Source organism: Oculina patagonica, chromosome 9 (genome assembly GCF_052425735.1).
Source record: "Oculina patagonica isolate OP01 chromosome 9, crgOcupat, whole genome shotgun sequence".
NCBI lineage: Eukaryota > Metazoa > Cnidaria > Anthozoa > Scleractinia > Oculinidae > Oculina > Oculina patagonica.
In genome coordinates, this window is record NC_135766.1 from 25,196,658 (window position 1) to 25,209,287 (window position 12,630).

Consider the following 12,630-nt stretch of genomic DNA (forward strand, 5'->3'; position numbering starts at 1 on the left):
AGCGGAAGTCACGTGTTGCAGGAATTTTACATGATTCATTCTCCGTCTCCAATAAGTTGTCTCAGGGTCTCAAAATCATCGCAGAGAAGACCCTGTGATAGGCTCTTATCGATAGTGCTCCTAAAAAGGCATTTAATGCTTAATTAAAGCAGTGATTGTTTTTTGCCAAAAAAAGTGCTAAAATAATGCTATTTTTTTTTTAAAAAAAGTGCTCGTGGGTTACATAAAAATGCTCACTTTTTCCCATTTTTTTTTAAACATAGACTATTACATTTTTCAGATTTTCAGTTACATTTTTCATTTTCTGCCTTGGCTGGCTGACTTCCATTGTTCCTCGATGACAACGTGGATGACGTCATCTTTGGAACGAGTGTGACGGACTTTGTTTCTGGATCTAGAAGGCAACTAGACTGCTAACCTATCAAACCTATTCCCCAGGCCTCTTCTCGGCTCCTTTGACCAAAATGAGGGCAAAATGCATCTGGGAGGCTTTAGATAAATAAAGTCAGATTGTGCTTTTTAACACAAAACTATACAAATAATCAGTCGAAAATCCAAAATAATGCTAGCAGTGCTTTTTGGGATAAAATGTAAAAGAAAAAGCTCTCGAAGCCAAATAATGCCAAAAACAACTATCGGCAAGAGCCCTAACCCTGGGAACCAAATTGCAAGGTCCATAGTCCGATCCTAGGACTCTCAGCTAGACTTCTTTACAGATTGTGCTTGGCAAAAACGATAAATAATAATAATAATAATAATAATAATAATAATAATAATAATAATAATAATAATAATAAAAAAAAAAAAACCTATTCTGGCTTTTTCAAACTACCATTTATTACTGTATCACTTGAGGTTATGTCAGGGGCATGCAGGTTATGTTCATGACGCAGAAAAACTTGTGTGACGCCTCACTTACCGTCAGCGTCACATGAACATATACAAAAAGCCGGGTCGCGGGACCCTTTTACCGCGTGATCCCGGCCGCGCGTTCTCCCCTAATATACGAGCGAAACAAGATTTGCCGAAACTAACCTGAGTATAAGGCCTTCCTAAGGGGAGGGGGCTACCCCCGGCTTAGAAAAGCCTGATACTCAGGTTATGCCAAAAGGCTCTGTGACGTGTGACGGGTTGTGACAGGTAACAAAATCTCCATAGTTCACTTTCTAAATCAGGTACCAAATGTGCTGCATCATAAAACGACAACAAATTTTATGCCTCGTGAGAGATAGGAATGTTTCAGGAAAAAAGCGCTTGAGGGTCGCATCGACATGACGCAGACGGTAGTGAGAGGATGGCTTTTATAACCTAAACTAGAAACTGACGGTATATTCAGTAATATCTCAAATATGACTGTAAACAGTGGTTAAAATTAGTTATACAAGGGTATATCTAAAGATCACTGAATACACCACTAGCCACGTCATGTCGTATGGACATGACGCATGATTCCTGTCCCCACTGAGGCGTTAATTATTGCTTGTCATTATGATGCAAATTGCAAGTTATGACGCAAATGCGCGCTGCGCCGAGCCATGTCATTAGCATTTCACAATACGAACAAGTCGATCGGGCGATAGAACTGTGTAGCAAGCAACGAGTAAGGGCTAAAGATCTCAAAGCTGCTGGCGGAAATGGTATTAAGGCTACCTTTACGAGCTTGGAGATGGTATATGCAGTGTCTGGAAACACATCCATGGAAAACACAACTCATTTCGACAGGTTCGACTTTGAACTTTGAATTCACACTAGTTATTAATTATTCAAACTTTTAGAGCCTCTCGCAGTACAGTATGCTGAGCAGAAGATCAAACATCTATCTTTAATGTGATACACTACTAAGATCAAGAAGCCATACAGGCGAGATTTCCATTCTGATCTACAGAAAATCAGGCTTTAATTTTAAGTGCAACTCGCGTACACTATTCAAGCTTCCTTTGCAATATTTAAAGAGCTTTAAAGTTATATTTTCAAGCCAATCGTGGCCATAAAACTTTACATAAGCTTACATTGTACACACCATTTTGCTGCCAATTTTTGGAGTAAGCTCCAGGTGTCAACTGTAGCCGTAGCTGATTTATTTGGCTTCTTATGACCTGTGATTGCGTCTATAGATAACTTCGATGTTGATCTTTCGATGTAAATTTACATAAATACGATTGACAGAGGCCGGCGCGAACCCGAAAAGTAAGGATGGGCCAAATCCAATCGTCAGCTTGTCTCTGATACTGACATTCTAGGTTAACGTTTAAATCCTCAATTTCCACTGAAAAAAAAAACTTTTGAGCCTTCTTGTCTCAACGTTTGTTCGATGCGAAGATGCCGCTGTTACGCAGTGTTGCAGGTTTTTGTAGACTCCTTTTGTTTTGGGGGCTAGGAGCATTGTCCCTGTTGTTTGTTCTGTTGTTCTTTCGAAAGACGGCGAGCCAGCCATGTTAGGCCACTCGTAGGAAAATTTCACATCCTTTAAAGAAGAGTTTGCATAACGTTTTGTAATACTAGTAGCTACTAGTGCTGTACATACAGCGTTTTCATGCTTTCAAACGAGAATAGTAACGCTATGTAACGCAATACAATTCACTTAGGTAACGCAATACACTGGAAAATTCCTCTGCGCAATCTGTCAAGCACACTGGAAAGGGTGCTTGACAGATTGCGCAGTTTCTTGAAGGGAATGCTGTTCGAACAATTGTGCATTTGCAAGTATTTCAATGTATTTTCGTTTTATTTGCAGGGGCCCTTCTCGGAGCCGGAGATTTTATTGCGCAACAGTTTGTCGAAAAAGTCCCATTGCGAGATCACGATTTCGTGCGGACAGCTCGCATGACAGCCATCGGAACTGTGGTAATCGGCCCAATATTCCACGTTTGGTATTCCAAACTCGACAAACGTTTTGTTCACAAAACTCCAGGAAATGCAATGAAGAAAATGACAGTTGATCAGAGCATTCTAGCACCAGTGTTTCTCGTTTTATTTTACGGAGCTGTAGGTGTTGTGGAACGGCGCACGATCAAACAAATTGGCGACAAGATCTACGAGGAATTTTATCCCAACATGGTAGTAAACTACAAGGTCTGGCCTGCTATACAGTTCTTGAACTTCTATCTGTTTCCAGCGCATCTACGGGTATTGGTTGTAAATTTTGCGTCACTTTTTTGGAACACTTACCTGTCATGGACTTCGCATAAGGAACTGCCGGAACATTTGACGCAGTCCTGTACGGAGTAGTGATTAGTAGTTACGTGGTATCATCCTCGTCCCTCGGGACGCGTACCCGCCCAGTGTTGGTTCTTCGCTGTCAATTTTCAGCGCGAAGCTGAATCAAACAGAAAACCATTGATTTAAGAAAAGATAGTGAGAATGGGGATGGATTGAGACATGGACAAATGTAAATGCCGAACATGATATTTCTTTAAGAAATTTACTCTGACCTTTCTCTCTTTCTGCCTCCGTTTTTCTCACCACCACCCCCCCCCCCCCCCCCCCCTCTCCACCGCCGAGGAGGACCGGGAAGGAACCCATCCTCAGGCCAAACTGACTGGCACGAAAACTAAGGCGGGGGACGTGATCGTGAGTCGAACCTGGATGACAGAACCGCCCCCGGTATCTTCGGATGCAGTCTTATGTATGCAGTGTTTCAACAAGCCATATAAAAATGTATATGACTGTATAATTTTATGACTTTTATGCCTTTGTTTATTTTATTTATCGCTGGAAATAAAGAACATTTTGAGTTTATGTGCGTTTAGTTCGTTTTATTTTTTCAACATGACAGTAAAACGTCAACCAGACTCGTCTCTGGCACGAGGGCTCAAAAGAATTTTCGGGCAGTTGCCGGTCATGTTGACCGGCCATACAAATTTAAGCTCAGTCACATGTCGGTTGTTTCTGACCGAACAAAATATTGGAAATATTAATTACAGTACAATAGAATAGAACACAATATTTTTTTTTACCCGCGCAGCATTTAGGAGCGTGACGCTCGTTAAAATTAAAAAAAATATCCTGTCACATCTTTCCTTTTCAACGAGGAAAATTCCGAGTTGTATTGAGCGGAGTCAATTTCACTATCATTTCCTGTTCAACATAGGCAAGCAATGCGTGCAAGAGTTTGAACGCCTCTAATTAGACCTGTCCGGTAACGTGTGTGTGTTGAAGTGTTGAAGCGATACTTTTTTCTTTCTGGAACTGAGTGAATCGAAGTGAAATGAAGTGTGTAAAGTTCAAAATGATTTGTTTTGGCAAATCTTAATTTGTCAGTTTGCGGTTTTCTATTTTCGTTTCATATTTTCCGGGTTCAGTGCCTAATATCCACATGTGCACTTTTTTGTTTGATGTGAGATCAAATTAGGTCCCTTGAACACGGACCAATGCATTCTCCTTTTTTTTGCGTTGAACGCCCTAATATTTTGCAGGTTTGGGAACGAATTTGCGCTATATTTTCCCCTATTTTATTTTTTTTTATTTATTTTTAAATACAATTTACCTGTCACCTGTTCTTTTTCCGTGATGGCGAAGTGAAAACCCAAGCCACAGGCGAAGGTTCTAGAAGTCATTCGAGGAAGCAAAATACTAGCCTGCGTTGCAGTACGAACAAAAATTCGGTATAGTGCACGCACTATACCGAAGTTTTATTTCTTTTACAAAATAAAAAAACGGGGGGACTATTTTATTTGCGCGCGCATAAACATTTTTTCGCGTTATGTAACACGTACTGCTAACCGATATGTGGAATTTATTCCGTACTTTGAAAATAACATCTTTTTTATGAGAATGATACTAGCGCTAGAATATCAGATATTGTATGACCTCTTTTCTTTCCGTTTTAACAATCTGTAAGTATTTCAAAATTGAGTTTTCGTTAAAAAAATAATATTAGTCCTTAAGTTTACAGCATCAAAAAATATGGTGAAGCTTCAAGTTGCCTCTGCGTTCATATTGCAACGAGAGACAATTTAAGACAATAGAGAGATAGATGAAAATGCATACCGATATATAAAGAAACCTACGCCTGGGGATTAAAAATTCGCTTCGGGTACCCGCATTTAAAGTCAGGAGACCTGTTATGAATAATAGGTAGAATTGAGCCATGCGCCAATGTGGGAATTTCGTAATAACGTAGTATTTAAGCTTTGCTGCACGTTCGGAATTTGCAAGTTTGATTATAATTCAGAATTAATTAGACCATTTTTATTCGTCCATGCGCACCTTGGCCAACTTGTAATTTAAAATTTCGCAACCGACTTTTAGTTCGCTTAAAGTGAAACCTTTGGACAAAGTTAGATCCATTTTCGTTAACTTCACGGATCTTCCGCCAACCACGAGTAAACGAATCCGCTTTTAGAGGACTCAGCGAGTTTAGCTTGGACATTGAGCATGCAAGAACTCCGCTTTCAGAAACAAGCTTCTTAACTGAAGTTGCATGTTTACCCGATGAAACCGAAACTTTGCTTGGCAGGTAAGAGAACGTTCTTTTAACGGCGTAATTTACGCAATGTGGTTTTCAGAGCTGTCCGGCATTTCAGCTAGTAACTGTACCATTCCTAAGTGGTTGCCGAAAACCGCTCTGAAGGACAAATACATTTTACTTTATTTTCAGAAAATCTTTGGATGTTTGGAAACACTTTGGATGTAGCCAGCAAGTTAAGGACAGGAAAGGCCAATGTTCACCTTATTGAGGTAGCTTAATAAACGGAAGAATTTAGAACTCTTGCATGTCTTATATAATAACCAAATAGATTAAATTTTGTTTTGAGCGAGTAAGAACAGGACTATTTCTGAACATTTTTACGTGGTCTACACAAAGTTATCGGTAAAGCTATTTAAAGAGCCAGTAAAGGAAACAATCTTTCTTCTTTTCAAAGCCGTCGACGTCCTTTCTTCGTGTTGTTCCCAGAATCACTTTAGCTACCGAACTGCACCATTAGACAATAGACATTTCTCTTATTTTTTCAGACCTTTAGATACACGGTTGCCAAATTTAAAGAATGTGGCCACATGCTCAGATAGGACAGGAAATGCAATGGAACATTCCCGTCTTTTGGAAGTAAAGTAAGTGTAGCTTATTAGCATTTAGCTCAAGTAAAATTTTATTTGAGAATTTAGAAAAGGACTATTTTGGAACATTTTTACGTGCACAAACAATAACTTGATAAACACAATCTTAGAAACGTAACTGTGGCTCTTATTTAAAGCGCCAGCGAAAACTCGATCGCCCGACATCTACTCGTGTGGTTCTCAGAATCGTCAGCATTTACGCTCCTGAACTGCCGGCCATTTTGACAACTGTTCGTAAAAAAAGAAGAACTTTTTTTAGCAGTTTTGCGTGTCTAAACAATACGTTTAAGCTTACTTCAGAATAATAACTAAAAGCTGTACAGTAATAGAAATGCCAAGCAAAACCCCAACATTTCCACCTTTAATAAAGCGTGTCATTTCTTCGAGTGGTTCTCAGAATCCTCAGCATTTTAGCTAGTGAACTGCACTATTCCTAATCGGGACCCGATAATTTTTGGTGTACAGGAGATATCTCTGATCTCCTATATTTTTTTATTTTTCAGAAAGTCTTTGGATAAAGCATAGTTAACTATGGATAAAGTTATCAAGTTCAAGAATGGGGTCACAGATAAGACAGCAATGGCAAAGACAAAATGAATGCCCGCTTTTTGAGGTAGCAGAATTTAAAACTCTTATCTTATATAATCACAAATAGATTAAATTGTGTTTTGAGTTTTAAGAACTGGACTATTTCTGAACATTCATTCGTTTCTACACAATATATAGGTAAAGCTAAACTTAAAATAGCAACTTGGGCTCTACAATAATTTAACCCTCGGACGTACAAGCAAATTAATACCCCCGCCATCACACAAAGGGGGGAGGGGGGGGGGGGTTACTAAGGGTTAAATAAAGGGTCACGCCAAAAATGTGCTGTTGCGCTGTCGTTGCCGTAGTCTGATTACTCACCTTCTGATAAGGTAGGATCATATCCGCGGATGATCGGCTGCACTGTTCCGCATTGTGCGTAGTGACATGAATGCATTAGCGTAGCAAATTACGATTGTGCAGCGAATTGCATGGTCAGGATTGTCATGAAACTTCCTGATACAAAACTTAGAGCTCTGAGGCTTATTTGCTAAGTTTAGGAGAAATCTGTCGTCGGGTTTAAATTTATGGACATTTTTTGCAAAAACTAGATTTTAAAAAATGTTCATCCAAGCTTTATTCCGACTAAAAATCGAATGCCATTTTCCGAAAAATTCGAACATTTTTCATTCAGGACGCAAAAATTCGAAAAATCCGTGAAATCTTTCCTGCCAAAAAGGGCGATTCAAAAATTCAACTATCACGTAAATAAATAGGTTCGGGCCACCTTAACCGCAGAACCGTCAGCATTTCATCGCTATAAAGTGCACCAAATTTTGGTGGACAATTCTTGGTTTTCATGTTACGTCATAAAATTCTGAAATCAAAATTCACTAGGTGTACTAAATTTTACTAAATTGTCATTAAACGTAAGATAAACTAAAAAAATATCTTTTTGCAAATTTCCAGATCGATAGTGTCATTCGTTTTTTTAAACAGGCCATTTTGAATATTTGAGTTCTCCGTCGTATGTGACATCAAGCTGAGTGCCGCGACAAAGCTGTTTTGTTTGAAAAAGGCCTTTCCTTTCCATCAGTTCAGCAGATTGAACATTTTAGATATAATAAGTTGTGTTTATGTGAAACTGTACTAGCTCATAAGCCAAAGATTGCCGCTGTTGTAAACAGAATTGAGTTCCAGATGGTTTCTCCGACATCACAGCGGCCATATTTGTGTCCCTCGAAAGGACACAGGTATGGCATCTCCATACTAAGCTTTACAAATTTGCGTGGAAAGGTTCGGCGAATAACACGCGAATGGTACACCGCACAGACCTGAAACTTAAAGAAATTGTTTATCTATTTATCGTCTTTAATATTAAAAATTCATAGCTTCTGTAGTTGAATGGTTTCGAATTTATTTTTTGATTGCGTAACAGTGAAAACCAGCAATAGACATTTTCAAGAGAATATTATCGTGACATTTCTCTTATTTTTTCAGAAGATCTCTGGATACAGTCTGTACCAAGTTCAAGTATGTGGCCAGAGATAAGACAGGAAAGGCAATGAAAAATGTCCGCATAGCTCATATAGAGGTAAGTTAACATTAAGCACTCTTGTCTTATATAGCGGCTTTAATATATAATGATCAAATAGATTAAATTTATCTTGAAACTTAATAACAGGACTATATTAATTATTGTTTTTGCGTGTCTAAATAAAAACACTGTAAAGCTTATTTCAGAATAGTAACTAGGTCTCTTCTCTCATTTTTTTCAGGAGATCTTTGGCGACAGTCACCAAGTGCAAGACTGATGCTCAGGTAACAACTCGTTTTTGTAAAATCCTGGATCAATGCCAAAACAAGCTAAGCTAAGAACGTAATCCCAAGCTGGGTGAAGGGTTTCGTGCGTTCCACTTGGTGCTTGTCTACCTGCACGCTCCCGAGGAGGTTGCAGGTGGGGGCAAGCTGCTATGCCACCTTCCTGGAATCCCACCCTTTGCGATTGCACGTGGGTGCGCGAGTCAGGTCTACGAGTCAACTCAGATCTGGGTAGCAGAGTGGTGGTTAAGGCTGATAATTATTTTTCAGTTGGTGGCAGTGACCATTGCAGTCACTCACTGTCTGTAACCTCCAGAGGACTGCCTGTAGTTTAAGCCGGGATTACATATTGTCTGTCTAGTCGTTGCATCCAATTATCTTAACGAAATGAATGATCTGGGTTTTTTGAGAACGGGTTGTAAATATATTGTAAGAACATTGTGGGATTCAAACCCACAAGCTTCAGGTTATAAGTCCACTGCTCTACCATCTAAGCTACAGAGATATGATGGGAATAGAGCGTGAGTGATTTCCAGTTGATTCACTCAGAAAAATGCCTGTAGATGATTCTAAAATGAAAGTAAAAACAGATGGGGTTCGAACCCACGAACTACAGGTTCACTGCTCTACCATCTGAGCTACAATGCCATGATGGGAATAGAGCGTGAGTGATTCCCAGTTGTTTCACTCAGAACTATGCCTGAAGATGACTCTAAACCATATAGATTGTAGATCCTGACCACTGAAAGAATTTAATAGCTTAGTGGCGTGGGATTCCAACCCACGAACTTCACATTACAGGTCCACTGCTCTACCATCTGAGCTACAATGCCACGATGGGAATAGAGCGTAAGTGATTCCCAGTTGTTTCACTCATTTATATGCCTGAGGATAATTTTAAATTAAAATACACAATTAATCCTGACCGCATAAAAAAATTCAGTCGCTTAGCTGGGATTCGAACCCACACCACATCAGGTTTACTGCTCTACCATCTAAGCTACAGCGCTACGATGGGAAAAGCGCATGAGTGAATCTCATTCGATTCACTCATTTGTATGCCACAGAATGGTTATGAACTTAAATACACTGTTAAATCTGACCATTGACAAGAAAGCGACCTTAGGTGGGGTTTAAAGGCGTTTGATCGCTCTATTAATAAACAATTATTCCACTCGCGCTTCTTGGATGTGAAACGACCATAGTCGGTCATCTCACATTCAAGAGTTTGCGCGTTTGTGGAATAATTGTTAAGGATACTAACTTGTTAGTTATGAATTACATCAGACAGGAAAAAGACCGTGGCTGCCCGCCAAACTGTTATGAAGGGTAAAGTATAAATGTATAAATGACTATGAAGTGTGATTGTAAGTTCATTGTGGGATTCCAACCCACAAGCTTCAGGTTGTAGGTCCACTGCTCTACCATCTAAGCTACCGTGCTATTATGGGAATAGAGTGTGAGTGATTCCCAGTTGTTTCACTCAGAACTATGCCTGAAGATGACTCTAAACCATATAGATTGTAGATCCTGACCACTGAAAGAATTTAACAGCTTAGTGGCGTGGGATTCCAACCCACGAACTTCACATTACAGGTCCACTGCTCTACCATCTGAGCTACAGTGCCATGATGGGAATAGAGCGTGAGTGATTCCCAGTTGTTTCACTCATTTATATGCCTGAGGATAATTCTAAATTAAAATACACAATTAATCCTGACCGCTTAAAAAAATTCAGTCGCTTAGGTGGGATTCGAACCCACACCACATCAGGTTTACTGCTCTACCATCTAAGCTACAGAGCTACGATGGGAAAAGTACATGAGTGAATCTCATTCGATGCACTCATTTGTATGCCATAGAATTGTTATGAACTTAAATATACTGTTAAATCTGGCCACTGAAAAGAAAGGGGTTTAAAGGCGTTTGATCGCTCTATTAATAAACAATTATTCCACTCGCGCTTCTTGGATGTGAAACGACCATAGTCGGTCATCTCACATTCAAGAGATTGTGCGTTTATGGAATAATTGTAAGGTATACTAACTTGTTAGTTATGAATTATTAGGACAGGAAAAAGACCGTGGCTTCCCTCCAGACTGTTATGGTAAAGTATGAATGTAAATGACTAAGTAGTTTGAATGAAGTTGTTTTTTGGGTTTTTCTCCAACATTTTCAAATTCCAATTCGATCTGGATAGAGGACCCGCATGAAAACCAGTTATGTCTGATGTGGCTTCCTCTCTAAATTGCGGCCTTTGTTTCTTCCGTCTGACCTCATGGCACAGAGCCAGTGCCAGTGTGACTGCCATGCGAGTGCTTGTGAAGACATGAACCCCTGCCAGTGCTAACGCACGAACCTGAGCGTGTGCCTGTGTCCATTTGGTCAGAGAACGAACTGGCTTTATGTCAGTTGGACTGAAGTATCAAAATAAGAATACAAAATACTAGATATGGCTAAATAACGTATTTAGATAAGATCAGATCAACGGGTTATACTTATCAGTGAAAAAGAAAGGCTGGGATTCGAACCCATAACCATCAGGTTACAGGTCCATTGCCTTACCATGGCGTGATTAAATTCCATCATGAGTGATTCACTCATTTATATTTAATACTTAACTTAAAACACTGCAGTGACCACTGAAAAATGTTCAGTGGCTTACCGTAGGTGGGATTCCAACCCACGATACTTGGGTTACAGGTCCACTGCTCTACCATCTGAGCTACAGAGCCATGATGGGAATAGAGCGTGAGTGATTCGCAGTTGATTAACTCATTTATAAATGTGTGATGATGTCTCTGAACTAAAATACCCTGTAAATCCTGACCACTGAAAAGAAAGCGACTTAGGTGGGATTGAAGGCGTTCGATTGCTTTAGTAAAACAATTATTCCACTTACGTTGTTCAGTGTTGGATATGAGATGATTATATATAGCCGGCCTTCTCTTATTGAACGCGCGCTCTTGTGGAATAATTGTTAGGAATACTAACTCGTTTTTTTATTATTGTTTACATTAGACAGGAAGACCGTGATACAACAACCATGTTAAAAGTTCTATTCTATTCTATTCTATTCTATTCTATTCTATTCTATTCTATTCTATTCCAGAAAGTATGGCCATGTTAGACCATGGTAGAATAAAATAAAAATCTAGAAAATAATGGTCATGTATTAATTGAGGTTATGTAGGTTCATGTATGACTATGTCAGGCAGAAACAGGGTAAAATTAAAATCTGGTAATCATGTAAGGGTCATGTATCACTCCGCAAGGTTATATATGTAGGTCCATGTATGACAATGAATGGCTATGCAACTCGTCTATAAATAACGTTCATGTAAGACTCTTCATGTGTCACCATGATTCACGCCTTCCCTTCTATCAATTCGGTGCTGGGTCTTGTTTTAGTTTTTTTTCAGATCCTGTTCAGAGAATTGGTATCGTTTATGTTATTAACATATTTCATACAATTCGTTTTCTCAGATTTATTGTTGAATTGTTATCCATTTTATTTTATAGTTTGTTGTCGCTGTTGTTGTTGTCGTTGCTGCTGCTGCTGCTGTTTGCCATGGGTGTATAAATTTTACAGATATTAATGTAGATAAATAGGACTTTTATTTCCAGGCTTGAGTTTATTTCGGCGAGCTTCACTTCCTATGATAAAAAATAAGCAAACTTATTTCCGTTAGAGAAACTACTGGAAGCGGACATTACTTGTGTTCCAACAATGGTTTACGCCTTAATTTTTGCCCCTGAATCGCTTGCTACGCTCGCGCGGGAATCGCTCTTTTCATGTGGCCGTCCCTAAATTATGGAACGATCTTCCAAGTGGAATAAGAAACATAGCATCTGTACAAAGTTTCAAGAAAGCTATCTGAAGACCATTTTATTTTCGGAAGCTTTTTAAATGTACATTTTTTTTTATATCTATATACATTTTACGCCTATCATTTTTCTACCTTGTGAATTTAGCTTTATATATGTTGTGAATTTAAAATTTTAACTTTAGCTCTTTTTTTCCAATGATATTGTAATGCGCAATTGAAAATTCCTGAATTGATAATTGCTCAATAGAAGTTAACTATTTATTATTATTATTATTATTATTATTATTATTATTATTATTAAAACATTACTTATCATATAGTCTCACATTTGCACATCTACTCATTAAAAACGCGTTAATCACATTTACATACAATGCCTACTTACAAATCCGAA

The 12,630-nt window shown here is 38.9% G+C and overlaps 1 protein-coding gene across 1 annotated transcript; it reads left to right on the top strand.

The window, feature by feature from the left end:
* The first annotated feature begins 1,048 nt into the window (after nucleotides 1-1,048).
* LOC144665886 (mitochondrial inner membrane protein Mpv17-like) lies at nucleotides 1,049-3,481 on the top strand. The gene is made up of 2 exons (XM_078527167.1): nucleotides 1,049-1,722; nucleotides 2,735-3,481. Exons 1-2 carry the CDS (start codon nucleotides 1,635-1,637, stop codon nucleotides 3,226-3,228), a joined length of 582 nt encoding a protein of 193 aa, XP_078383293.1. The 5' UTR covers nucleotides 1,049-1,634; the 3' UTR covers nucleotides 3,229-3,481.
* The last annotated feature ends 9,149 nt before the right edge of the window (nucleotides 3,482-12,630 follow it).

Excerpts from the sequence above, each read along its gene's own strand:
- LOC144665886 (XM_078527167.1), top strand. The coding sequence starts at position 1,635 with ATGGTATTAAGGCTACCTTTACGAGCTTGGAGATGGTATATGCAGTGT. Across the intron at positions 1,723-2,734 it reads AACACAACTCATTTCGACAG|GGGCCCTTCTCGGAGCCGGA; the intron begins GTTCGACTTTGA and ends TTTTATTTGCAG.